Here is a 26,198-nt window from a genome sequence, read left to right as displayed (position 1 = left end):
GTACTGATTATGCTATGATATTGTGTTTTCTTGCGGGGCCTCGGCTCACGGGTGCTACGTGGTGCAGGTAAAGGCAAGGGTAAGATGAGTTGACCATGAGTTGGAGAGCTCTAGGGGCGAGGTGTACATAGTCAGCTGCTCGGCCGCCATGGTCGAGAAATTGTACAAGGACGGGAAACCTAAAACGTGTATTTTTCCACTAGAGCGACTTTGATTGTTTATAACATTTGGAAATTTTGTAGTTATGTTATTTAAACCTTGATTTGGGATCCCATGTACCAAACATTTATTTTAATGACAATTATTCGTTTAGAACCAAAACCTTTTAAACCTAGCCTGTTTATGTCTCTAGATTCACATTTTTATTTAAATGACTTGATTAGCAAGTCTCCCACTATTTTAAACACACAGTGTAACGGTCTTGGTTTTCCAGAGCGTTACAAAAGTAGTCAACAAAATCCTAAAGAACTCCATAAAGAAAAGGTTAGAAGAGGCTAAGGGAAGGTGGCCCAAAGAGTTACCTCAGGTTTTGTGGGCTTATCGAACCACAACTCAGACTTCAATGGGGCATACTCCCTTCTCCCTAGTGTATGGGTGCGAGGCCATGTTGTAACGACCCAAATTCACTAATTAGGCTTAAGGGCCTTGATTAGTGTGCCTGGGGGGCATAATGGGAACTATGTGTGATTTTAATGATTAAGATGCATGACTATGATTTAAAGCATGTTATATGACTATGTGTGTTATGTTATGTGATAATTATGCTATGTGATTTGTTCCACGTGGGTGTGGTGATATCAATGTGATGCACGTGCCGAGACGGTCCTAGAAAGCTAGATAATGGTAACTGGTGATTTGGTAACTTGTGTAACTGTTAGTAACCATAGAGAGTAACAGGTTTTGTTGGAAAAGTGGTAGAACTGTAAAGTAAGTAAAAGACAAGTGTGACCTTGAGGTTTAGTTAGAAAGGGATATTTATGGAGGGATAGAGTGGTCTTTTGGCAGTGAATAGGTGAATTTCAGCTGAAGGAAAATACAATACGTATAACACTTTGGGAAATTGGTTTATGCTGAATTTTGGAGACCTAGAAATAGAGCAAAAGAAAGATAGAAGAGGGAAGCTGAATTTGGCTCTTGGAAGGAGAATCAAGGGGGTTTGAAGTTATCAATCAAGCCTAGGCCAAGAATACTCAGAGGTAAGGACTTAGCTATGATTTGTTTAAGTTTCAAGTCTGGTTTTTAGAAGATAAGCATGAATTGAAACAAGTTGGTGGCTGGTTTTGCATAAATTCAGAGTTGGAATAATCAAAAGAGAAGGTGGTTTGAAGCTAGAGGTTGGACTCTCCATTCAAGGTAAGGACTCTGTGTAATTGTAAAGCTTATTTCTGTTATGAATTAGGGAATTTGAAGTTTGGTTTGGGTTTAGGTTTAAGCTTTCAACTTTCTGGTTTGAGTTACTAAGGCATGGAACTCAAGAGTGAATTTTGGGAATGATTGTGTAATTGAGCTAGGGGATGACGTTTCTAGGTTGTTGTGTGGTCTATTAGGGGTTTTGAGTTGGTTTTGGGGCTTAGGTATGAATTTGGGATGGTTTGGAATGGTTTGGGTTCGGGAAAAACGTAAGGATAAACCCAGAAATCTGGGTTCGCGAAGGAGCGCCGCGGCCCTGTTCTTGGGCGCCGCGGCGCGAGGCTGTTTCTGGGCAGAGCAAGCTCTCTGACTTGCTGGGCGCCGCGGCGCTAAGCCAATTTCAGGACATGGGAATTTGCAATTTTGAGCCTTTGCTCCGGGGGTTCGGGGGATGCCTTCGGTGCATTGTTTTAGGGATTTGGGGGTTCCGAGAGTGTGGGATTGGTTTTGGGAAATAGTTTTGGATTGATTAGTGACAAAGGAAGTTTCATTTGTGTTGTGATTAGGTCTTTGGAGAGGCTCGGGGTAGAGGACCGTGCTCGCGGCTTCGAGGCATTGGGAACTAGTGAATTGAAAGGTAAGAAAACTGCACCCGGTTGTATGATTGTGATGGGACTAAGTGCTCCCGAAAGATATATCGTGTCAATGTTGGTATTACGCCATGGGACATGTAAAAGCGGTCTAAGAGTGTCGTACATGATTTTAGCGCACAGGGCGCGAATTGGCCACTAGGAGCCAAGAACAACGGGATAACGGAGGGAGCGGCCTGAGGGCGCTAGCCCTGGTTATCGTTTGTGAATTGTGAATATTATGAACTGAAATGCCTAGTATGTGGAATACTTGATTATACTGACTGATGATATATCTGAGTATATGTGATGCAATGTGAGATGTTGACTTGTCTGTTAATTGTTCATGCTCTGTTGTTGTTGTGTTTTCTTGCTGGGCCTTGGCTCACGGGTGCTACGTGGTGCAGGTAAAGGCAAGGGTAAGCTGGACCAAGCCTGAGGTGGAGAGCTCCGAGGTGAAATGTACATAGCCAGCTATTGGATCACCATGGTCGAGGAGTGAGTCAGGACAGGGATCTACCTAACTGCTCGTTTTGCCTTAGTATGGCTGGTTAATATATTTGAACCTTGTAACTTTTGTAAACGGCCTTTAAACTGATATTTTTGGGATCCCGTGTAAATAAACAATGTTTTTTTAATGAAAATGTGGCTTTTGAAACCAAAACGCTTTCAACCCTAGTTCCTTAATAGTTTCAATAACACGATTTTATTTAAATGACTTGGTTAGCAAGTCTGGCACTTTATAAACACACAGTGTAATGGTCTTGGCTATCAGGGCGTTACACTTGGTATCAAGTGTAATGATTCTAAGACTGTGTAGGCATGGGACTACACAGTTGAAGATGGCTTAAATGGATTGATGGGTACTACCAATATCAGGAAGGTGCATCTTCTTTTCGGTAGCCCATCACTTAAGAACTCCATGGTTAAGCGTGCTTGGCCTGGAGTAATCTAGGGATGGGTGACCTCCTGGGAAGTTTTCCCAGGAAGTGTGCGAGTGAGGACAAAGCACGCTGGAAAGACTTGTCTTGGTTTGTAGGGCAAGTCGTCATTCTAGAAAGCAGCCATAGTGACGTGGGGCATCACACATGTTGCCTATTGAAGTCGAAATCCCTATAATACGGAACCATGTGTACAATCAGGCCTCGAATCAATCCCAGCACGAAGAAAGTCTAGACCTCATTGAAGAAAAATGAGATGAATCTTAATTGAGAAATGTTGCATACCAGCAACAAGCTACTAGGTATTTCAACAAAAGGGTTCGAGATAGAAAATTCAGATTGGGAGACCTGGTACTAAGACGTGTATTTTTGGCTACACGAGACCCATCTGCTGGGGTACTTGGTCCTAAGAACCTTACCAGATCGAGTCTATCATCCGACCTGGGGTGTATAAATTGGTGAAATTGAATGGAGAGTTGGTACTGCAAGCTTGGAATGGTGAACATCTACGACCTTATTATCAATAATGTACGAATGGTGTTTTCTTGTAACCACGCTTGTTTATTTTTTAGACTTTTGTTAATAAAATGTTAAAAATATGCTCAAAAGATATTTTCTTTACTAAATGTTGTATTTTTTGCAAACTCTCTTAATGGTCACACTCATAGGATATTAAGGGGGCATCAGTGGTATACAATCATACCATGAGTTTGAAAAAATAAATAACATAGAATAAAAATGTTTGGATCATTAACCCGACATAAATTTTTTAAGTATACACGTAAACTAATAAAAATGTCTGGATCATTAACCCGACATAGAAGTTATAAGTGTATACGTGAGATAAAGCTATCTGGATATAACCAAACACGCGAGCTAAAGTTGTCTGGATATAACCAGATTGATGAGCTAAGATGGTCTGGACATAACTAGGCTAAAGATTACAAGTGTATGGATTAATAACCAAACACGCGAGCTAAGATGGTCTGGACATAACCAGGCTAAAAATTATAAGTGTATGGATAACCAAACCAGACACAAGCTAAATAAGTTTGGAACAAACCAGCTAAAACTAATCGACAGAAAGTTGGTGTAAATAAACCAACTACGAATTAAGTCGATTCCGAGGCTGGAAAATTTTGCAAAAATAAGTTTCGACCTCGCAACCTCGAGGATGAGAAAAAGTGACTAGAAAAGCAAAATATAATTAAACTACTAAGATTTCACATCATATAAGTACTTTCGAGTACATGGTAAAAGTAAGGTTCGACCTTGACAATAATGAGGTTAGACACGAATATATTGAGTAAATTGTGCCTGAATGCATTGAAACTCGAGCTTAAATCCAACAAATGTGTTTGTGCGAATAAACAAACATGTAAGCAGGCCTTTAGTATAACACGCTTGAAATGTTTCGACCCAGAAATGTAAAGCAAAAACTGAATATAAAATTGAATGCATGAAGGTTTTCGAGCAAGAAAATCGTGTGCATAAAGATTAAAATTACTGTCTAAACAATAATGAAATAGCTCTAAAGCGAGCTATGTATTATCTTTGCTCCAAGGGTTACAAAAAATAATGGGACACAGCTCATGATTCCACACTTATGGAGCCGGCACCTTCTCCCCAGCCGCTTCTGATGCTCTCGCGGTCTCCTCGACCTCGAGCCTGGCGTCTTCCTCATCAAGGTGAGCCTGCCATCTATCAACGAACTTGGCCTCCAAGGTGTCTAGGAAGCTTGTATCGAGCTCGGGGTTGATCACCCAGATTTGATACATTTCCATATCAACGGCATGATCATTCTTAGCCTTGAACTCTTCCAGGAGGCGAGCCTTCTCACCTTCGATGATGTCGAAAGTGGCTGCCTTTTCTCCCTCCATCTTGGCATTCAGCTCCTGAAGTTCCTTGATTCTATAGTCCTTCGCCTTGATATCAGAGTCCTTGGCCTCCAGATTTGATTCGAGTTCCGATATCTTCAACGTCACAGCCTTGAGCTCATTTGCAAGCTTTAACTGGAGGTTTTTCGCCTCCTGAGCATAGGCCTGGCTCACGTAAATTTCATTGTTCAACTTGAAGTTAAGTTGAGTAAACGTGGAAAAAGCCTGTACACATAAACAAAAATGGGTTATTAAACATACAGGATAAGTCCGTATAAGCAATGTTACAGAGTAAATGGATTTACCGAGGCAAAGAGCTCGCTGCTCTTGTCATACAGGGTGTTGTTGTCACAGCAGGAGGTGAGGAATTGCCATTGAGGAGTGCCAAGGTTGTTGAGACTTTGGCTGACTCAAGATAATATATCTGAGCCCAGACTGACTCCATGTGTCCCCGCAGCATTATTGATCACATATTCGGGGACGTGGGTCGAGACCGACAACAGACGTTCCCATGTGGGAACCTGTTTCCTTGGGGCCGGAGTAGTTTGTTGGGAAACCTGGACTTCAGAAGGAGGTGGGGGGTGTGAGACATCGGCAGATACCTTGACCTCGGGGTCTGCAGCAGCAACTTGGCTCGGGCCTTGGGAGTCCGGGGTTGGAGGAGTCACCTTGGCTCTCTTTGGGATCTTCGAGGAGTGCCCTTCTTTCTGTGATGCCCTCTGGCGCTTACTCGCCTTCGCCCCCGTAGGATGGTTCAGTACGTTGTCCAAGTTGGACTCCATGTTGTCTGTAAATACACAATTTACACATTAGTGATCAAGCCTAAACTACAAAAAGAAGCAAGACTAAGGTAAAAAGAAACCTAACTGGTACTCTCTACCGAGCTTGTGCTTGGCGACCAAGAAATTTCCCTATCTTCAGAGGATGTTGGGGGAGTCCCATCTCCATATGTAGTAGATAGCCTTGAAAGGTATCTATAAACATTGGTCCTGTATTGAACGACGACCCCATCCCAAACCTCGTTTAAACTATACATGGTTTTGTACTGACCTAACCAACTATCAAACCTACGTACCCTCTCATCTACCCAGGACCAAACGTAAAAGTTATCCCTAGGATCCGGAAAGAGGATCAGTGTGTCGGGCTTGTGCTTAAGCAAAGAAGGGGACCACATATTGGAGCTAAGCATTACTTTACCTCTGCCACCCGAGCTTGAGTCCTCGTCCTGGGCTTCATTTCCCGAGGCAGCCCGGTCATGACGGTGAGCCACAGAGGGACGGGTTCGTGAGCTCGAAGAAATCCATCTTGGGGGAAGTATCTTAGTAGGAAGGGGCACGTGTTAGGAAAAAATAGATTGCCTCAATGGAAATAGGTAAGAATATTACAACTCTAGGCAATATATTAAAAATAAATATAGATTGATTAAATAAGGTTACAACTCAATGACTGAAAGTACAAATAAATATAAGAAAGAAGAAGAAGATGATTGAAATAGAAAATACAACTTTTGACAAAAAGATACAAATAAACTTGAGGTAGTAGAAAGAAAGATGTAAATGAGATTACAACTCTTAAGCAAAGATACAAGTAAATATAACAAGAATGATAAGAAGAAAAACAATAGAAGAAAATAAGAACAAGGACAAAATAATAAGATACTCTCACTCACACAACCAAAGTGAAGAGTGTTGGGGATCACCAACTTGAACAAGGTTTGAAACCTTTGTCCAAAAGCTTATTTCCCCCTAACTCAAGCACTAAGGGATCTCTCTCAGATTTTGGAAATGCTTTATGGAATTATCAAGCCTCAAGGTGTTTCTAGCCAAGTGCTCTAATGGATAGAAATGTTGTGTCTTTCAAGTGAGCTATAGGCTCCTATTTATAGAGTTTAGAGACACCCTTTGAATTTCAAATTTCACCAACCCCCATGGCTGTTACCAATGTTTAATTGGATTAATATAGAATTAAAATTGAGATTAGGTAGTTAATTGGGTTTTTGGAACCGTTCAACACATTTGGAAAAAACTGAAAAATTGGCCTAAAATGCACCTGTAGCCGCGGCTAGGGACATCAGTGGCTGCGACCACTGCTCTCTGTCCTCCAGGTCGTGGCCACCATCATTCAGTGGCCGCGACCACAGCCCAGTTTCAGCACTTGAAAATGTGTTGTTTTTCCAAACGGTTCCAAACCCTCCCAAATGATTTTGTAACTCCCAAAACACATTATTGGGGTTAAAATCATATCTCTAACAGTCATTTCACATATGGCTTTATGAAATTCATCTCAATATTGTGTAACACCAAATTTACACAATAAAGGGTAATATTTGGAAGTTACAAATTTGTAACACCAAATATGTTACAATATGTGACACTCTTTGTCACATTTATTTAATCTAAAACATTATATTATAATATAATATAATATTACATTATATTATAAAACAGTATAAGCGCACGTACTCTCACTTGAAGTACTTGCGGTAGATGGAGTCATCTGTAGACTGGTATTGCTCCAAGAGGCCATAGGCTCGAAGCCGCTCTTCATGAAGAAGATAAGATAAAGAACGCCGACCATAGGGCAGTTGGAGCAGAGTTTCCTTATGTTCCACCATCGACTTTGAGGGGGTGGGACGATGATAGTTGGCTAAAGAGATGGTTACATATTATTATTTTGAGCCTAATCATTAAACAAAAAGGAAAGAGATAAGTGTGAGTACTTACAGATGCGTTGGAATGAATAGAATCTAGAAGGAGCGAGGCCATCTGTCCAGAAGAACGCGAGCTTGAAGTTCGGGGGATGGTTTGGTATATCCTTGAAAATTTTCTTCTCCTTTGGATAACTCGACAAATAGTAGAAGCCATCCCCTCCTCGAGCTCGAGATGGGTTGCTTTTGAGACAGAAGAGATACATAATCTCTTGGGGTGAAGGTCCCTTCCACTTCAGCTCGTTGTACAGGGACTTGAGGGCAAAAAGAACCCTATGTGAGTTGGTCTAAAGTCCATAAAATCCTTAAAATAGGATTTTAGAGGTAGCAGAGCCCCTGCCCTCATGCACTCGCGACTCCAGGTCGCGAGCTTAATCTTACTGTCGAGATTGCCATCTCCCGAGGCGAAGCAACTCCGCTCGTTCGGAGTCACAGGTCGGCACATCAGTGTGCCAGAAAGTTTTAGGTCGTGGCAAGCTAATATCTTGGAGATTTGGCCCGTTGAGGTGACTGAGCTCCAGTTATGCTCAGCCTCAAAAAAACCATCTTGCAGGGTAGGAATGGACGCAGCTTGAGAAGTGGAAGGGCAGTTTGAAGGGTCTTCCATCAGCGAGAAGGAAAGTGCATCAGACTCATAGGCAACGGTGACTTTGAGTTTGGGATCGAGCAGGATAGGTCTGGCCTCGGGGTCCAGATCTGGATAAATCACGACCCGAAGTATCTTAATTTTTCCTTCCTTGACCTCGTCAATCTGACATTGAAAACGGTCTCGGATGTCCTCTTGTTTGCACCTCTCGTGGTGCTCACGTATTAAGCGCTGGTTCTGAGTGAAGGGAGACTCCGGACTGGGAGTTGATGGAGAGTAAGAAATTGCGAGCACTGACCCCCACCAATTCTCAAAGTTCTATGACATCTAACAAGAAAGAAAAGGGCGAGGGCTAAGCATGCAAGAAATCACAGAGTACAGTTTTGGTGATTCGATCTCGAAAGAACGAGATCACAGAGTAAACTCAATTGAGATTGAGGACTCGAAAGGATAAATCGAATTTGAAGTGGAGCCCCAAACTATTGCAAAGTTCGGGCTTCGAGCGTGTACTAAAAGTTACATGTTTTTTTTAAATATAAATAATATTTTTTTAATAAAAATTAAGACTATGTATAACATTATAATTTATATTAATATAATTATTAAATATGTAGTATTGTATTAAATATTAACAATGATATTTTATAATATTTAAATTTATTTTAATATAATTACTAAAAAATTATTCTACCAAAATTTTATAAAAATTAGGAAGTGGTCTTTGTTCCAATGAGATGTGGGGAATGCTTTTCTCAAAGGAAAGCTAAAGAATGTTATAATAATAATAATAATAATAGTTTGACATATTTGAATTGATATTAATATAATTATTAAATATTTAGTTTATATTATATACTATTATAATGATGATATTTTATAACATTTGAATTTATATTAATATAATTATTTTATAATATATAAATTTATATTTATATAATTACTAAATATTTATTCTATTATATTTTTTAATTAGTTTTAAAAGTATATTCCGTTAAATATTTATAATATTTCGTTAAAGTTAACAAAAAAATCATTAAAACAAAAAAAAAATGTTAACTACACACTTTTTGCATAGAAGAGATATTTAACAGAAATTTTTGTTTTACGTTAGATTTAATTTTTTTTTTTTATTTTCTAACATTGTTAGTTTTGAAGCCATCTAAATAAGATAAATGAATTAAAAAAAATATTCACAATAATTTTCTAATCACATATATTAAAATTTCATATTAAAGTATTAAAATCACTCTATAAAATTATGTTTTCAAATTAAACTCTAACGAATCTAAATAAAATAAACAAAATAAAAATAAATAAATAAATAAATGAGTCATAATAATTTTCTAATAACATATTTCAAAATTTCATATTAAAATATTAAAATCAGTTTATCAAATTATTATTAGTAATTTTTTGTAGTTGTTAGTATTAATTATTTGTCGAATGTGGATATAATATAATATTATAATAAATAAATTACACATATTAACTAAGTAAATGTGCATTATACGTTATTAAATATACTAGGTGGATAACAATATGCAAGGTCCCTTTAGTTTATATTAATTTTATTTTATTAAGAGTTAATTTTTAATAATATAAGAACTTAATCTAAGAATATTAATAAAATTTAATGATTCCCTAAAATTAAAAAAAAAACATTTGCTAAAAATCTTACAAAAATTCTTTTATATCAAACGACTGTCAATGAAATATACAATTGTACAGATAGAAAACACATGATGGTATCAAGTAGGATGAGGCAAAAAGTCAAAATAAAAAGCTTTGTAGTACTGCTGCTTAAAGAGCTGATTAGCGAGGAAAAAAACCCATATTGGTATCAAGGCATGTGACATTAAAAAAAAGAGCATATTATTTTTTGTTATCTGCTGTTCTTGTTCGAGGTTCTCAGTCTCCTGCGATTAAGGACTCAATCTGCCGGTGGTATCTTCTTCAGCAATAAAAGAGAATAGAATGTTTTTATGGAAAATAGATGCATTCTCCCGTTATTCTGATCTGACTTATGTAGAGAAGTTTATTTCAATAAAACAGTAAGAAAATGTGTTATTCAATCATGGGAGGATTTATCGTAGTCATATGCACAGTTAAAACGGATCACGTTTATTGCTGACACCACACCACCCGCTCGATCGGACGGCAGCAGCACGTGTGGTGGTCAAGTGTGTGAGTGCTCACCCATTCGCACAAAACTGGGTACCTCTTGGGGCACAAAACTGGGTACCTCTTGGGGCACACCCCAATGGATGACACTTGCATCTTATATACACTTTTGGAGGAGTGTTCCAAATCCATGTGGGACTTTTCCCATATCACACACAAATATACTTTTTCAATTTTTAACAATTCACTTTTTAACTTTTAACAAAAAAAAGTTCCAACATATTTTTTGTTATCTACTGTTCTTGTTCGAGGTTCTCAGTCTCCTGCGATTAAGGACTCAATCTGCCGGTGGTATCTTCTTCAGCAATAAAAGAGCTTGTGACACTGGGAATATCGCAATTCATGATACTTGATTGAACAAAGCAATAGAAAGTACAATAGCAGCAAGCTCCACCGGCTGAGCCTGCCTGGATCCAAGAAAGAAATGATATGTCTAAACAAGCATATCACACATTTGACAATGCTACAGCTCATACCAAAAGAGTTTAAGAACAAACCGATTTGGCTATAAATGTTCTAAAGAAGCAATTGGATCAGCTGTCAAAGCCAGTGTTGCTGGTAATGCAATTGAAGCTATTTCCACTCCAAATTTATCTAATTTAAACACGAATTTTCTTATACCAACCGAGGTATTATGATATATAAACTCTTATACATATCAGTAGGAAACAAAAAATGGAGATATGATAGGCTAAACCACTTTCAGGAATCACAACTGGCAATTTTCGGTATGAAACAACAACTTGATTGGCAAATGGTGAATTGCATGGTCCTTGAAAAAACCAGTCGATCACTGATATATAGGAATGCTCGAATTTATAAAATATCAAAACCAAAAAAATTTATAACGTGCGAAAGCAAGATATAGACCTTTCAGTAAAAGCTCCTCCAAAAAAAAGGAGAGGATAATCTTTCAGAAAAGGAAAACAAACAATAATTGCATGAATCTATTGAACATGAGACCTAAGCAATCTCTATTAACCCAATGACCCAAGGAGGCCAACCTATTTGCATAATTGTTGGCTTCCTAGAAAACATGACAAAATTACATTACAGAACACTCTTCTCCGTTCATAGAGAAGATCTCGGGGAACATCTGAGGACCCTTAAATACACATATTGACAGCAACAATAGAGGCACTTTCCACATAGTCTGGCAACAATGCTGCCAGGAAATAGAAATAGCATTAATGTAACACCCTACTAATCTAGGACCATTACACCGTGTGTTAAAAATAATGCTTAACTCGTTAAGCATGTCATTTAGACTCAAAATTGTATTTAAGGTTAAACAATAGTTTAGGTATTAAAAAAATCTTAGTCAATGAAGTTAAACTTTTTATTTAAAAATGTTTGAATATCTACAAGGGATCCCCAAGGGTTTTAAACACAATACAACCAAACAAAAATTACAGAAATAGTCGACCTAAGCGGCAAAATCGAGCAAATATTCTATGTTCCTCAAAAGTATCTCAACTGTGGTGGCAGAGCAGGCTGAGTATGTACACGCTGCCCCTAGAGATCTCAAACTCATGGCTAGTCCAGTTTTCATTTGCTCTTACGTGCTCCACAAAGCACCCGTGATCCAAGACCCATTAAAAAACTCAATCAAGTAAACTAGACATTCATATAAACATTTATATCAAATACATGCTTTATAAATCATAACCAGATTCACATTGATTTTCCAACAAGTATAACGACTTATGCCAAATAAATGCATACCACACCCCTGTAATGGTCATGCCATAACGACTTACATTACGAATGTATATCACCGATAATGGTCCTTAGTCGATGAATCACAAACAAAAATCAATTATTACAAACAACTATAGCAACAGATGCTTATATAGAACAAATATTTAACTTTAACCAGATTCACGGCACGGTCATGATCGTGTTCGATAATCAGGGCCAATGCTTTACACTCGGTTTATGTGCTAGTTTTCCACTACATTGCTCGAAAGGATCGACTCTTGCTGAATATCGTGAATGCCCACATAATAACATGGTCTCAAGCACATAACACATACAAATTTCAGTTATACATTCAATAGGTCAAAATTACAAAAATGTTCATTTTTAACAAAAGTGGGTCTTTAAATGTATTTAATTCATAATTGGCCCACTTGCCCTCCCGAAACGCTACAATTAATGTGTGAAACTCGCACATAGAATCCATTGAGAAAAAAATGGAATCAATAGAAGCACTTTAAAATCTGTGATTTACCATAACACTCAACAACTTTTTCCATGCTTTTCCCCATTGCACAACTGTATCAAATTGACCCAAAGGCTGATATTCCAGCTTCCAAAAAAAAAACGACAACTTTAAAATATATATTTATGCAAACAGATCCAAAGCTTCCTTCTCCAAACAAAGCCACCAATGCTTCATTTTCAATCACAAAACAATGAATTGATGCAAAGTGTTATATATTAAATTTGAACCATATGAGATTTATAAATAACACTTTTTCTATATAAATCTTTAAAAAAATCAAAGAGATTTTTGGATGGATAAGTACATAAATTACAAACCCTCCCCATTCTTCCACAAATTGTAGCATGGTTTCAAGCCTAAATCTGGTAAGAGATTAAAAGAGCATGTTACACTTCCCTAGCTAGTCCAAAATCAGGAATGCCACAAAAAAGAGAATATAATACTTTGTCTGAAATAGAAAAACAAAACCTTCTAATAAACAAAACCCCTTACAGCTTAAAAATAAAATAAAAACAAGAACACTGCATTACTTAAACAAGAGAAAGATATAGCTGCACCTTAAATCACAAGAAACAAAGATAAAACCTCCAATATGCTTTAATCAAAACTCATACCACCAAAACTCCATTTATTTAATTCAACTAAACTCTACTCATAAGCAAACATTGATACAAATACATATTTATATATATATATATATTCTTTGATAATAGAGCTAAATAAATAAATAAAAATTATTTAACTGAAACCAAACTCTGCACATAAACAAAAGAACTAACATTTTCTAATGTCTCAGGAATCCCGTTAAGTCTCCTGATTTTTTTGGTAGAAAGGATGTATGATGAAGCCGAACAAACTTCTCAAGTAATGACCCTGTGATGATTTCATACGATCCAGGTTGAGCTAGAGAGGATGAGATCATCATTCGTCAAGAGGAGGAAGTGTATGATGCTTGGTCCATGAATAAGCATTCAAGGACTCATGGATTACCCACATTTTGATATGAACACCCTACCAAACAGTTAACACAGTAGCAAGCAAACACAGAAAAAAATAACAATAAAGTGTGTATGTATTAAGCATCTTGGAATTTGAGAGCCAGGGTCTCTCCCAACTGTTATAGTACTCAAAATTCTCCACACCCCTACAAATAGTTCCTCTCCTTATTTATTAACTAACTCATGGTACACCATAAGCCCCTGCACCTACAACCTACCAAAGCAAAACTCACATAACAAACTCTCAGCCATGTGTATCCCTCTCTTTCTTACCTTTCCTTGTGTACACGTATGTGATAGGTGGTCTATCAATACCCCTGCCCAAAGTCTCACCTTGTCCTCAAGGTGAAAGATGGGAAATTGCTGTTGGATGACATCAAAGTTTTCCCAGGTGGCTTCGAAGGCTGGTAAGTTGACCCATTTAATGAGAGCTTGTGGCTGCTGCTTGTGACTACCAGGTTGCACATCCAACACTTGTTCTGGCTCCAAGACCCACTCTAACTCCTATGTCAAGTCCTTGGGAAGAGCAGTAGCAATTTGTTGATGTCCAAGAGCTGCTCTTAAGAGCGAGACGTGGAAAACTGGGTGTATTTTGGAGTCTGGAGGTAGTTCAACTTATATGTTGCTGCCCCAACCTTTGCCACGACTGTAAATGGACCAAAAAAACGTGGAGCTAACTTCTCATTCTTGCGTTTGGCTAAGGACCTCTTCCGGTAGGGCCGAAGCTTAACATAGACTAAGTTCCCTACTTCAAACAGTAAATCTTGCCTTTTTCTATTCGCCTAAACCTTCATCTCCTGCTGGGCACGCTGGAGGTTCATTTTGAGCAACTCAAGTACCTCATCTCGAGATTGCAAATTGTGTTCGACAGTGGAAACTTGAGTGTTTGTGGGCTCATAACGAATCAAAGGTGGTGGCTCACAATTGTAGACAGCCTTGAAGGGAGTCATTCCAGCAGAAGAATGATAAGAGGTGTTGTACCAGAACTCTGCCCAAGGAAGGCATTTAGCCCACTGCTTCGGTTTGGAGTTGACAAAACAACGTAAATAAGTCTCTAAACAGTGATTTACCACCTCGGTTTGGCCATCCGACTGAGGGTGATAGGCCGAACTGTGCTTCAAGCTTGTACCCTGTAAACGAAAAATCTCTTTCCAAAACAAACTGAGAAAGATTTTTTCACCGTCTGAAACAATGGAATGGGGAATCCCATGCAGTCAAACAACCTCTCGAACAAAAATGGCAGCCACCGTAGTCGTCGAAAATGGATGGCGAAGGGGAATAAAATGCCCGTACTTAGAAAAGCGATCTATCACCACAAAAATCGAATCAAATCCATTAGATTGAGGGAGACCTTCGATGGAATGCATGGAGATATCGTCCCAAATCTGATTTGGAATGGGTAAAGGTTGTAACAAGCTGGCTGGAGACTGTGCTAGATACTTGTTTTGTTGACAAATGGCACACGCCACTACAAATTTATGAACATCGCGCCGCATTCCTTGCTAATACAAATCACTAGCAACCCGTTGGAATGTTTTGAAGACTCCCGAGTGTCCCCCAACGTTACTACCATGACATTCCTGTAAAATCAGTGGGATAAATGGCGAAGAAGAGGGCAATACCAACCTACCTCAGTTCTTTAAAAAGCCATGAATTTACGTGTATCCGTCACTAGCTTGACCCAGCTGCACTTCCTTGACTATTTTTGACAAAGAAGGGTCAGCCATAACATGGTCTTGCAAATCCGACATGGAAATCACTGTAGGAACTGAGATGGCAGCCAATTCTCCTTCTGGTGGCATTCTAGACAACACATTAGCTTCTTTGTTCTCCAAGCCCGGATGATATTGGATATTGAATTCATATCCCAAAAGTTTAGTAAGCCACTTTTGGTGCTCCGAAGCCACCAGCCGCTGTTCCAACAAGTACTTCAAACTTCACTGGTCCGTCCTCACCAAAAATTTTCGTCCCAACAAGTATGGCCGCCACTTTTGGATAGCCAACACAATAGCCATCAATTCTTTCTCGTAGACCGATTTAGTACGAGCCCTCTATGACAAAACCTAGTTGTAATAGGCTATTGGTTGTTGCTGCTGCATTAGGACAGCACCTAAACCCAATCCTAAAGCATTAGCCTCTAACACAAAGGGAGCTGTAAAATTTGGCAACGCCAAAACAGGTATCGAACACATGGCGAATTTGAGTTGTTCAAATGCTTCTTGTGCTACCGAATTCCACCCAAAAGCATCGTTGCAAAGTTGGTCCATTAAAGATCTTGCAATAGCACCATACCCCTTGACAAATTTGCGGTAATATACAGTCAACCCCAAAAATCCCCTGAATTCTCTAAGTGACTTAGGAATAGGCCAATCGTGCATAGTCGTGAGCTTATTAGGGTCAGCTTAAACACCCTTGGTAGAGATGATATGCCCAAGATAATCCACACTTGGTTGTCCAAACAAGCATTTCTTCCTATTCGTATATAACTTGTGTTGTTGAAGGCGCGTGAGCACCAACTCCAAATGGCCAATATGGGCTTCCATAGTAGAGCTGTAGAAAAGTATATCATCAAAGAAAACGAGTACGAATTTCCTCAAAAAATCGCAAAATACCTCATTCATAAGCGCTTGGAAGGTAGCGGGAGCATTGGTGAGTCCAAAAGGCATAACAAGAAACTCGTAATGGCCTTCATGAGTTCGAAAGGCCATTTTCTCTACATCTTTTGCTACTACTCTAATCTGGTGGTAACTCGATTTGAGGTTTAATTTTGATAAAACAGTAGCCCCATGCAGCTCGTCCAATAATTCATCAATCGCTGGTATAGGAAATTTGTCAACCACTGTTTCCCATTTCAAAGCTCGATAATCTACGCAAAAGCTCCAGCTCTCGTCCTTTTTCTTAACCAAGAGTACCGAACTTAAGAATGGGCTAGTACTGGGCTGCACAATGCCGGACTGTAGCATTTCCGTCATCAAACACTCGATTTCATCCTTTTGAACCTGTGTGTAACGGTAAGGACGCACCAATATTGGACAACCCCCTCTCTGAGTGTGATGTTATGCTCACGAACCTTTCTAGGCAGTAACCCGGAGGGAATTTTGAAAACCCCTTCATGATGTAGCAAGACCTTGGATATTTCCTGTGAAACTACCCCCTCCGTGACCATGTCCTCTCAAACCAAAGAACTCAGCTGCATCCAATAACCCTGACCCTCTTTTTGGATTGTTTGAATCATTGTTTTGAGTGAACTCTGGGACTTTCAAAGACTTAGATCACCCTGTAACAGGACCAAAGCACCAACCACCTCAAATCGCATCATCATGGTCCTCCAATTTACCTGCATATTCCCCAAAGTTTCCAGCCACTTAATGCCAAGAATGACATCCACCCCTCCCAAATCGAGTGGAAAGAAATCTGTTACTACTTGCAAAGTTCCCAATTCCAATTGAACTTGAGAAAAAATCCCCTCAGCTAGAACCTTGCTCCCAGTTCTGAGCAATATTCCATAGCAAGTCATTTGTTTTAATGGTAGGCTAGCTGCCCGAACTACTTTCGAGGAGATGAAATTATGCATAGCGCCACTATCGATGAGCACCGTGACTTGTTGCTGGCCTATTTTCCTAGCCAACTTCATGGTATTGGTTGAAGAAATTCCTACTAAAGAGTTGAGGGATAGTGTGGCCAACGTTTCCTCTGAGTTATCTTCAAAGGAAAAATCTTGGGTTGGTGGTGGAGATTCAAAACCGGGAGATCCTTCTTCCTCATCCATCATTAACATTACTTGTAAAAATTTTTGCTCACATTCGTGTCCCCTGTGGAACTTCTTGTCACATTTAAAACAAACTCCCCTGGTTCTTGTAAACATTATCGATCGAATCATGACCAAATCCTAGCATTGGATTTAGTCTATCTGTCATCAAATAAGGACCAAAACATAAACGAGTAATAAGCTTTGAATCCTTCAGTTCCAGGTTGCACAAGAGAATGTTAGTTTGGGAAAGAAAGGCAATGCATAGGATGCCATTACAATGAGAGGCTGGAAAAGTAATTGTATGTTGAGAAACGATACAAAGTAATTTCAAGTAGAATAGTTTTCACAAGGTCATCATTTTCATCATGATTGCATTTTGGTACAAAGGAATTCTTAGATTTTGATCTTTTGAAGTTGGAGCAGTAAATATGTAAAGATGGTCTATGATCAATATAATACTTGAATTGTTTGGTATGAATAAGAGTGTTGATGAGATTACACCATGACTTGTGCACACATTACTGCGTATAAAATATTTAACATGCAACCTCGACAAAATATCCACCCAAAACTCGTCCAGTAAAGTGGGCAATTTTTATGAGACAATTTGAAAATCAGAATTATATATATGTTACATACAGTAGTGTCAAATATTAATAAAACTAGAATCCCAAATTTTCTTTATGTGTACAATTAAAGAACTCACTACTCGTCTGGCGTTGTTCCATGTGAGATGTGATATTGTTGATCGACACCGATCGCGAGTATGGGTATATGGCTCCACTGATTAAAGTGCCAAACACTACACCAAATACCTCTTTCCATAACACAAGAAGATAAGACTATTTAAAAAGTATTATAGTAAGGATGGTTAAAAAGTGGTAAAGTCCAAAACCAAATGAAAAAAAGGCGGCACCTTTAGGAACTCCCGCTAAATTGAAATAGCAAGCATTTTGGTCTGACTATAATATAGTCTCTCTCTAATTTTTTCACATGTAAAATAAAATAAAATAAAGAAGAAAGAAACCCTTTCTCCCACCCGATCCTTATACTTTCCTTTCTCCCTCTCTCTATCGCATTTTTTCTGCTAGGCCTGAACGACGACGGCAGGGGCTCGGGGAATGGTGGTCGACGGCGGCAAGGGGGTCGGGGTCGGGCTGTTCGGCGGCAGGGGGCTCGGGGCTGGGCTCGACAACAACGACTAGTGGCTTGGGGCTGGGCTCGACAGCAACGATTGGTGGCTCGGGGCTAGGCTTGACAGCAACGACTGGTGGCTCGAGGGCTGGGCTCAACGGCGGGTGGGGGGGTCTCGGGTCTGGGCTCAACGGCGCAGGGGCTGGGCATGATGTGGAGGCTTGGGGGCTCGTTGGGGCTGGACGGTGCGGAGGCTTGGTGGCTCGTTGGGGCTGGACGACTCAGAGGCTCGATAGGTACTTTTTAATTATACTTCTAAAAGTTTTGCCCTTCGGAAGTCACCATGAAAGGTCACTAATTATTAAATTAGTTTGGGTAGAGAATAAGAATCATCCATTCATGTCCTCAAAGTTTTGATTTTGGAATCATTCTCTGTCTCCATCTATATAATATAAAACATATATATTTTTTTTTACTTTGATTCTTTCTTTTGATTTTGGTAATGATCATTCATATAAAGATTATATAAAGAAGTAAATATACATTGAAATTCCTAGTGTGTAATTGGATCATTTATATTTAGATATATGGTTGTATTTATTGATTCGTATGACTTGGTTAAATTTGTTATATGAAGAGTAATGGCATTCTAAGGAATTTGTGCGTTCTAAGGTGGGAGTTGAGATGGCAACAGCGCTTAGCATATGAAAGAATGTGTGATATTTGCCAACACAAAATGCTTCCCGGAAAAGATGTAGCAGCACTCATGAATGTGAAGACTAGAAGGCTTGCTTGCAGTAGTCGAAAAGTGAATGGGGTAAGACTGATAAACAACTCACATATGTATCTTTTCAGTCATCCCTATCCATACTTTTTCTACTATGCATTTGTTATTACTTTTAGGATCTCTAAAGCTCTGTTTGATAATTGGATTCTATTGAGAGAGCAGGCAAATCATTTTTTGTTAAATCTTAAACTTTGTGGTAAAAAAATGTAATGTATATTGATAGTATTTAGAATGATTATATTGACTATGAAAGATACAAATTTCAAAATAAAGTTTTATATGGTTAGCTTTCTCTTTCTTTAACTTTTCATTTGTCTTTGATATTTTTATCTTCAAAATCTAAGTATCAAGTGGAGCCTAGTTTTTTTTAAGTTAAGTTATTTTCTTATTTTGATTTGTCTTGTATGCATACAGGCCTTTCATTTATTTCGCACCTCCTGCCTCATACATTGGGTTCTTCTATGTGAACTTGAAATGCTCACAAATCAGCCAGATAATGTAAAAGTTAAACGAAGATCTCGAAGAAAAATTGCGGCCAAGAACAATGAAATGCAAAACGATAATGATATGAAAGCTCTAAGGCCCCAAATAAATTCTGTATTCTGTCCGGAGTGCCAGGGGACTGGAGCAATTGTCGACAGGCATGATGAGAAACCAACGGTTCCTCTTTCAAAGGTTTGTACACCTTCCATCTTCCTTATGCTTACATCTTTTCTCAAATACAACATTCTGCTTTGATGATAGAAGGACCTATCAGGAAACCATTGATTAAAATCTGCTTAAATCTGATAATAATAATCAAAAACCAAAAATCTAGGTGGGAAAGAACTTTTTCTGTTTGACTCAGAGGATGATCTCTACTTTCAGATGTTCAAGTACAAGATAAAAGTGAGTGATGCACACAGAGCATGGATGAAGAGTCCTGAAGTATTGGAAAATTGCTCAACAAGGTTTCATTTCCCATCCCAACCTGAAGAAAAGCGTCAGGTCTTTCTCAAAATTCTTGTCAATATTTGCTTTTAAATGAAAGGTGGTACTAGTAGTCATGTTATTTATTCTTCTTTTTCTTCTCTTTATTATAGGAAAAGGTGAAACAACTAAAGTTGCTGCGTTTCTATGGAGCTCATTACTAGAATTAGAACGTGGAACATCGGCTTGCGAAGGTGGGTAATGAACGAGCAACTGTAAGCTATTGTGGATAAGTACAATGAGATTGTATATATGCCTGTTGACTGTTGTGGTGATCTAGTCTAACACAGGTCTACATACTGACATCATCTGCATTGTAAATTAAATCTTACTATTCGCCAATGCATATATGTATTTTATAATTGTGCAGTCTCTCTATTTTACTATTCATTTTGTTCTTTGTTATGTGTACTGTGCTCAGCAAGTAGTTTGGTAGATAAATAACATAGATACAGACCTGGTGTACATGTATCTATCAAGAACAGTGTTGTGCTTATTATTTGGGGGAACAGATTATGAAAGGGTAGCATTATTTTTTGCTGCTAACTTTTCCTTCTTTTGCAGCCCTAGATTTTCAAGTTGATGACATAAAATAAATGAAAATTTATGTTTTTGTTCTGTAAAGTTGTGAATGTGTTCTTTCATCTCATTTTCATTCATAGCATCAGTAAATTTGTGTTTATGCCTATATAAAGAACTAGTAATATATTTTGTTAGGGAAAGTGCAAATACAACACTTGTAATTTTAGGTGACACATAGTTGGGTTTTTGGTTAACTTGCTTGATTCGAAAACATAAGTTGATAGAAATTTAGTGTAGCTGTGCATGACTGTTGTTCTCAAGTGAATTTGAGATTGGAGTGTTCACATGAACTGAAAAATCAAAGCTGAAAAGGGAACCAATGTCTAATTGTTTAGGAAGACTACTGCAATTTCTGCCTCTTTTCCAAAAGTTATGGACTGTAATAAATAACCCCATTTATTCCAGATAAAATCATAGACAATAAAATTGATGAGGATGGTGTTTTGGAATTAATCTCGATTATAATTGAACATAATTACAGGTAGTCGAAATAGAACCTTATTTTATTGGAATGAGAGTGGTACTGATCATATAGTTGTTTTTAGGAGTCCACTTAGCAGTTGGTTGGGTTTTGATGGTGAACTTCAGCGAATTACTTTTGGATTTGTTTTGCGGGTGTGAGAGAAGATTCTATGTTTCTATCATATTCATATGTTAAAGATTCTCTATTTTCTATTTCTGGTTTGTTATTTTTGTTAGCTTCAGTTGTATTCAGTTATACTGTTACAACTTCCATATATTTTGAGTTTTTTAGTTTTTCAACTTTTTTTTTTTATCGAAAAAAGGAGTATATTAAAAACACAGAAAGAAATTACAACTGCCAGACCAGAAACTTTATAACATGCATTTCTGTTGCACCAGATGCCATAAACCGCAATGGCCAATTTTTGGGCTTCCCTTCTAACCACAACTTCCCTTTAAAGCTTCTTCTTTTGTAGTTACTTTATTTTCGTAGGCCAAAGAGTTCATTGGATTGGATTTATTTATGTGTATTCTGTGTGCAAACTGCTGATATATGTTCTGAGGATCAATTTTGTGTTGTGTACTGTTTTGAGAGTTAGTTATATTTATTGGATTGAATCTATTGTTGTGTGTTGTTAGCATATGGGATATAGGATAGTAGTGGTTGTGGAATTATTTTGTAACTTTGAGAATTCTTTAGAATTCACTGGGAGGCTTAAGGGATCCTCGAAAAGTTAATCTTTGCTCAGTTTGATGTGAAACTTTTAGATAATCAAAGAAATCTTTTGTTAGAGCTTTTCAGTTTGTAGTATGGTAGGACCTGTAGTAATTTGAGATTATTTTACATCTCTAAAGATGGTTTTTCTTCTTCTTTTCTTTTTAATTAAAGCTTTAGCTCAAGTGCACATTTTTCTTCTATATGAGGTATTATAATATGAACTCAGTCCAATTTTTTGCATATTATTTTCAATATATATAGTTTGTTATGGTTGATATTCTTATTCATTGCTCACTTTGTTTTGACAGGCTTTATGTACACTGAAAATCTGAGACTGGAATTGTTTAGAATTCTATATTTCTGAAGGAAGCTCTTGATTCCCAATTATGATTTCAGATGATGATGTGGCACAGCTGCAAAGAAAGCCTCTGATTTGGAAGACTGACTAGAGTTTCATTAAATGCCCAGTTTCCATTCTGAAGTGTAGTTGGACATGAGCTTGTGCTTAGATGAGTTTTTGTTGACCCTCTAGTTTCATCTGTGGTCTTTAAGCATTCCTCTATGAATTGTATATTTGATCAATTTCCCACTTTAAAACTTAGTGCCCTTTTTCACTTTGATAAGTTTGACTCTTTTATTTTTATTTTTATGGATGACTTTGAATATCTTCTAAGTAACTAGTAAGTATATTTTGAATATCTTCGAATGAGTAAAGGAATATGGTTTGTGAGAAACTAGATGTGCTTAGATAATACTATTCCCACCATGACCGTCAAGACCTTGATAATTTTTTGGTAAGTATATTTTCTTTTTCTGGTTTTAGTTGGTAATTTCGTTTATTTTCCTCTGCAACTAACTGAGCATATATATTTCATTTAAAGATGCTTCTTGTTAGTCATTGTTGTATTTAGTATCTGTGTTTCTATTTGTGTCTCTGTATGTGTATTTTGTGACCTTTTTTCTTTCCCCTTGGTTTCAATAGAGAGCGAGCAAGGGATATTTGAAGAAGTATTACATGGTGACCTAGACTTTTCAACAGACCCATGGCCTAGTATTTCTAAAGGTGCCAAATATTTAGTAAGGAAAATTCTTATTCGAGATCCCAAAAGGTGGATATCTGCACATGATGTTTTGTGTGAGTTTCTGTCACTGGTTTGCTTTCATAATTACAATTTTTGTGTTTGACCTGTGGTGCTACTAAAATTAAAGGGTTGCAATTATTGTTGAGCAAAGCTTTTTGGAAAAGCATCTGTTATTCATTTCAGCTGCTTTATAAATAATTATTCTCATCATTTTTGTTCAACAATTGTCATAATTTTTTGCTTATGTATAATTCTATATCAAGGTGTTCTTAGGCACAACATTCTGTTTGCACTGATGACCTTTTGTTTATATGTCTCGCAGGCCATCCCTGGGTTCAAGTTGGTGGTGTGGCTCCTGACTAGCCTCTCAATTCTGCAATATTAAGTCGATTGAAGCAATTCTCTGCAATGAACAAGCTCAAGAAAATGGCTATTAGAGTAAGTCACTTTATTTATTAAATAAGTGAATGGTTTGAAGCCAAATAATTAATAGTCATATACCTAAATTAAATTAATAGATGACTTGTAATTATTCAACTAATTTCTTTCCCCCTTTTTTGGCAGGTAATTGGAGAGAGCATATCTGAAGAAGAAATTGCTGGCCTAAAAGAAATGTTCAAAATGATAGACACTGACAGTAGTGGTCAAATCACTTTTGAAGAACTTAAGGCTGGTTTGAAAAGATTTGGAGCTAATCTTAAGGAATCTGAAATTTATGATTTAATGCAAGCAGTAAGTTCATATATGTTTAAAGATGATTAAATGCACCTAAACTATTATATATGACTTTTTTTTTTAAAATATTACAAAAGAATATATAATATATTACTTTAAAATTTAAGATGAAATAAATTTAATATTTGGAATTATTATTAAAAATTTGTAAGTAAGTCTTTACTCATTTGTTACTTGTGTTTTTGGAGTATTGATTTAGTATTTTCTTTTTCAATAATATTGGAGTATTGATTTAGCTGGTGAACTTTAATCTTTTCTTGTTATTGAAAAAATATATGTACTTCTGCATTTGAACTTAGCATGGTTGCCATTTTAGGAAGCTCTGGATGTTGTTCATATAAGCAAAGAAGATTAGCACAGTGTAAATTTTTTAATGGTTTTTGGTAAGTTTTTGGGAGAAAGTTTACTTGGTGCATTATATATTGTAAAAAAAAACAGGGACCTACTTCTGTATAATCTTTTTACTAGCCTTGCATCATTGTTAAAATATCATTTTGTTTGAGAGTGGTACTCTGAATATTTATACTAGATAACTTAGTTTGTCCAAGCAGGATTTTAGACTGTTATCAATGCAATTGTTTATTTTCAAAGAAATTTTGATAGGCTGTAGGTTCTCTACTGAAGAATTTTTGGGGGTATGTTTCAAGGAAATAAGTAAAGAAATGACTTATGGATTTTAGTGGTTAAATAGACTGTGGGGCTTGCGAGGGCGATGATCAAGCATAGTTTAGAAGTAGAGGGCTTACTTGATGCAGTGGACATTGTTGGAACAGGTGGTGATGGAGCAAACACAGTTAACATTTCGACTGGAGCTTCAATACTTGCTGCAGCTTGTGGTACAAAAATTGCAAAGGTGGCATCAATTTTATTGATTACTTGACATGAATGTGATCCCATATTGTAAATTGTTAGAGCTAAACTTGATTTTTTTCCCTTTAAGCAAGGATATCGTTCAAGTTCTTCAGCATGTGGAAGTGCCGATGTATTAGAAGAGTTGGGGATAGTTATCGACCTGGAACCTGAGGTTGGTGCTGTAAAATTTTCTGTTTTAGATGAATAAGCTCGTAGATTAATAAGATGCTAAACCAATTTCAAAATTTTCAATGTCTTTGTCAGCAGCAGCTTCTCATCTTGTAAGAGCGTAACTGAACATTATTCTGATTCAATTCAAGTTTGTGATATGCGTGACTTAATTGTCTTATTAAATTTGTTCTGATCATTTTTTTATTATGAATGTGCCCTCTGTTTTATTTGTAAATGCATATAAATGCATTACTAATGTGCTCAATTTGTTCCTAGGTTTTCCAAGATTTCATAGTGAGCCCACCTTTGCATGCCTTCAAACAATAGACCCACTCAAATATTGTCTTTCCTTAGTATGTTCTGGTCTTGATATTAGCTATTTTTTTATATAAAAAATCCTTATATGTGACAATTTGCTTTACACTTGTTCTATTTCTAAATTACTTCAAAAGATATTTCACCTTTGGTGACAAATCTCAGCAGGAAATCATTGAAATTGAAATATTATTCTTTCATCATAAGCAATGAGATTACTCACCTTTTAATATGCTATTCTCTTCTTCAATTATGGTGATCAATCAAGGATATGATAGAGAACTAATTCATAAATTGTTTGGATAATAATACATTAGATATTCTTAGTTTAACTTATTTACTGATTTGCAGGCAGATGTAGAAAACAGTGGAACAATTGATTATGGAGAGTTTGTAGCAGCCACTTTGCATTTAAACAAAATTGAGAGAGAAGATCATTTGTTCGTGGAATTTTCCTACTTCGATAAAGATGGAAGTGGCTACATTACTTAAGACGAGCTTCAACATGCTTGCGAGGAGTTTGGAGTAGAGGACGTCCGGCTAGAAGAAATGATGCAAGAAGTTGATCAGGATAATGTGAGTATTTCTCTGATGATTATTCTGTTACTGCACCAATTGAATAGCTGTAAATTAAAATTCAGAGATTTAAAGAGTTGTTTTCCTTGCATAGGGCATATGATCATTCAAATTTTATTTTGAGCCATTAGTTGTTTTGTTTTGCAAATATCAAGATGGACTCATTAGAATTTAAGATCTTGTTTCTGTGGTTGAATTTACTTTTTCTTGAATTTCTTGAATTACCTATGTTTTGGGGGTAACAGAAGTATTTGTACATTAGTAACAAGGTTTTAGTTGCTGGCATAGTCTGGTGGCCATATATTTTCCCAATGTCCCCACTCAAGGGCCTTAAAAACAGAAAGAGGTCTTAGATCACTATTGGGTTCCATGACTAATGAGTTGATTGAGTAATCAAGATAATGATTTAGACAAAAGATTTGTATTTTTTAATCAACTGGGGCTCACTTTTGTGTTTGGTGTTCATCAGGGTTATAATGTACTTTTCTTTCATCCTTTTTATTTATCTTTTATAAGGTAATCTAATTTCTGTGTTTTATGTTAGTATTTGATGTTGAATTGGTCCACT

At 37.2% G+C, this 26,198-nt stretch overlaps 2 protein-coding genes across 4 annotated transcripts; both read left to right on the top strand.

Moving 5' to 3' along the window:
* Positions 1-19,593: 19,593 nt before the first annotated feature.
* LOC133779210 (uncharacterized) lies at positions 19,594-20,301 on the top strand. The gene is made up of 3 exons (XM_062219198.1): positions 19,594-19,843; positions 20,036-20,155; positions 20,251-20,301. Exons 1-3 carry the CDS (start codon positions 19,643-19,645, stop codon positions 20,299-20,301), a joined length of 372 nt encoding a protein of 123 aa, XP_062075182.1. The 5' UTR covers positions 19,594-19,642.
* A 3,267-nt stretch (positions 20,302-23,568) lies between these two features.
* Positions 23,569-25,824, top strand: LOC133780444 (calcium-dependent protein kinase 10-like). 3 transcript variants are annotated; one of them, XR_009869319.1, is made up of 4 exons: positions 23,569-23,713; positions 24,033-24,099; positions 24,408-24,740; positions 25,406-25,824. XR_009869319.1 is itself a non-coding variant. In XM_062220186.1 (2 exons), exons 1-2 carry the CDS (start codon positions 23,594-23,596, stop codon positions 25,544-25,546), a joined length of 261 nt encoding a protein of 86 aa, XP_062076170.1. In that variant the 5' UTR covers positions 23,569-23,593; the 3' UTR covers positions 25,547-25,824. The 3 variants fall into 3 exon arrangements, 1 of the variants encoding a protein (XP_062076170.1); XR_009869318.1 differs by lacking the exon at positions 25,406-25,824 and adding an exon at positions 25,016-25,107; XM_062220186.1 differs by lacking the exons at positions 24,033-24,099; positions 24,408-24,740.
* Positions 25,825-26,198: the final 374 nt, after the last annotated feature.

This window comes from Humulus lupulus, chromosome 5, assembly GCF_963169125.1.
Source record: "Humulus lupulus chromosome 5, drHumLupu1.1, whole genome shotgun sequence".
Lineage (NCBI taxonomy): Eukaryota > Viridiplantae > Streptophyta > Magnoliopsida > Rosales > Cannabaceae > Humulus > Humulus lupulus.
Note: the sequence above shows the minus strand (reverse complement) of the source record. Positions and strands in the feature narration are given on the sequence as shown.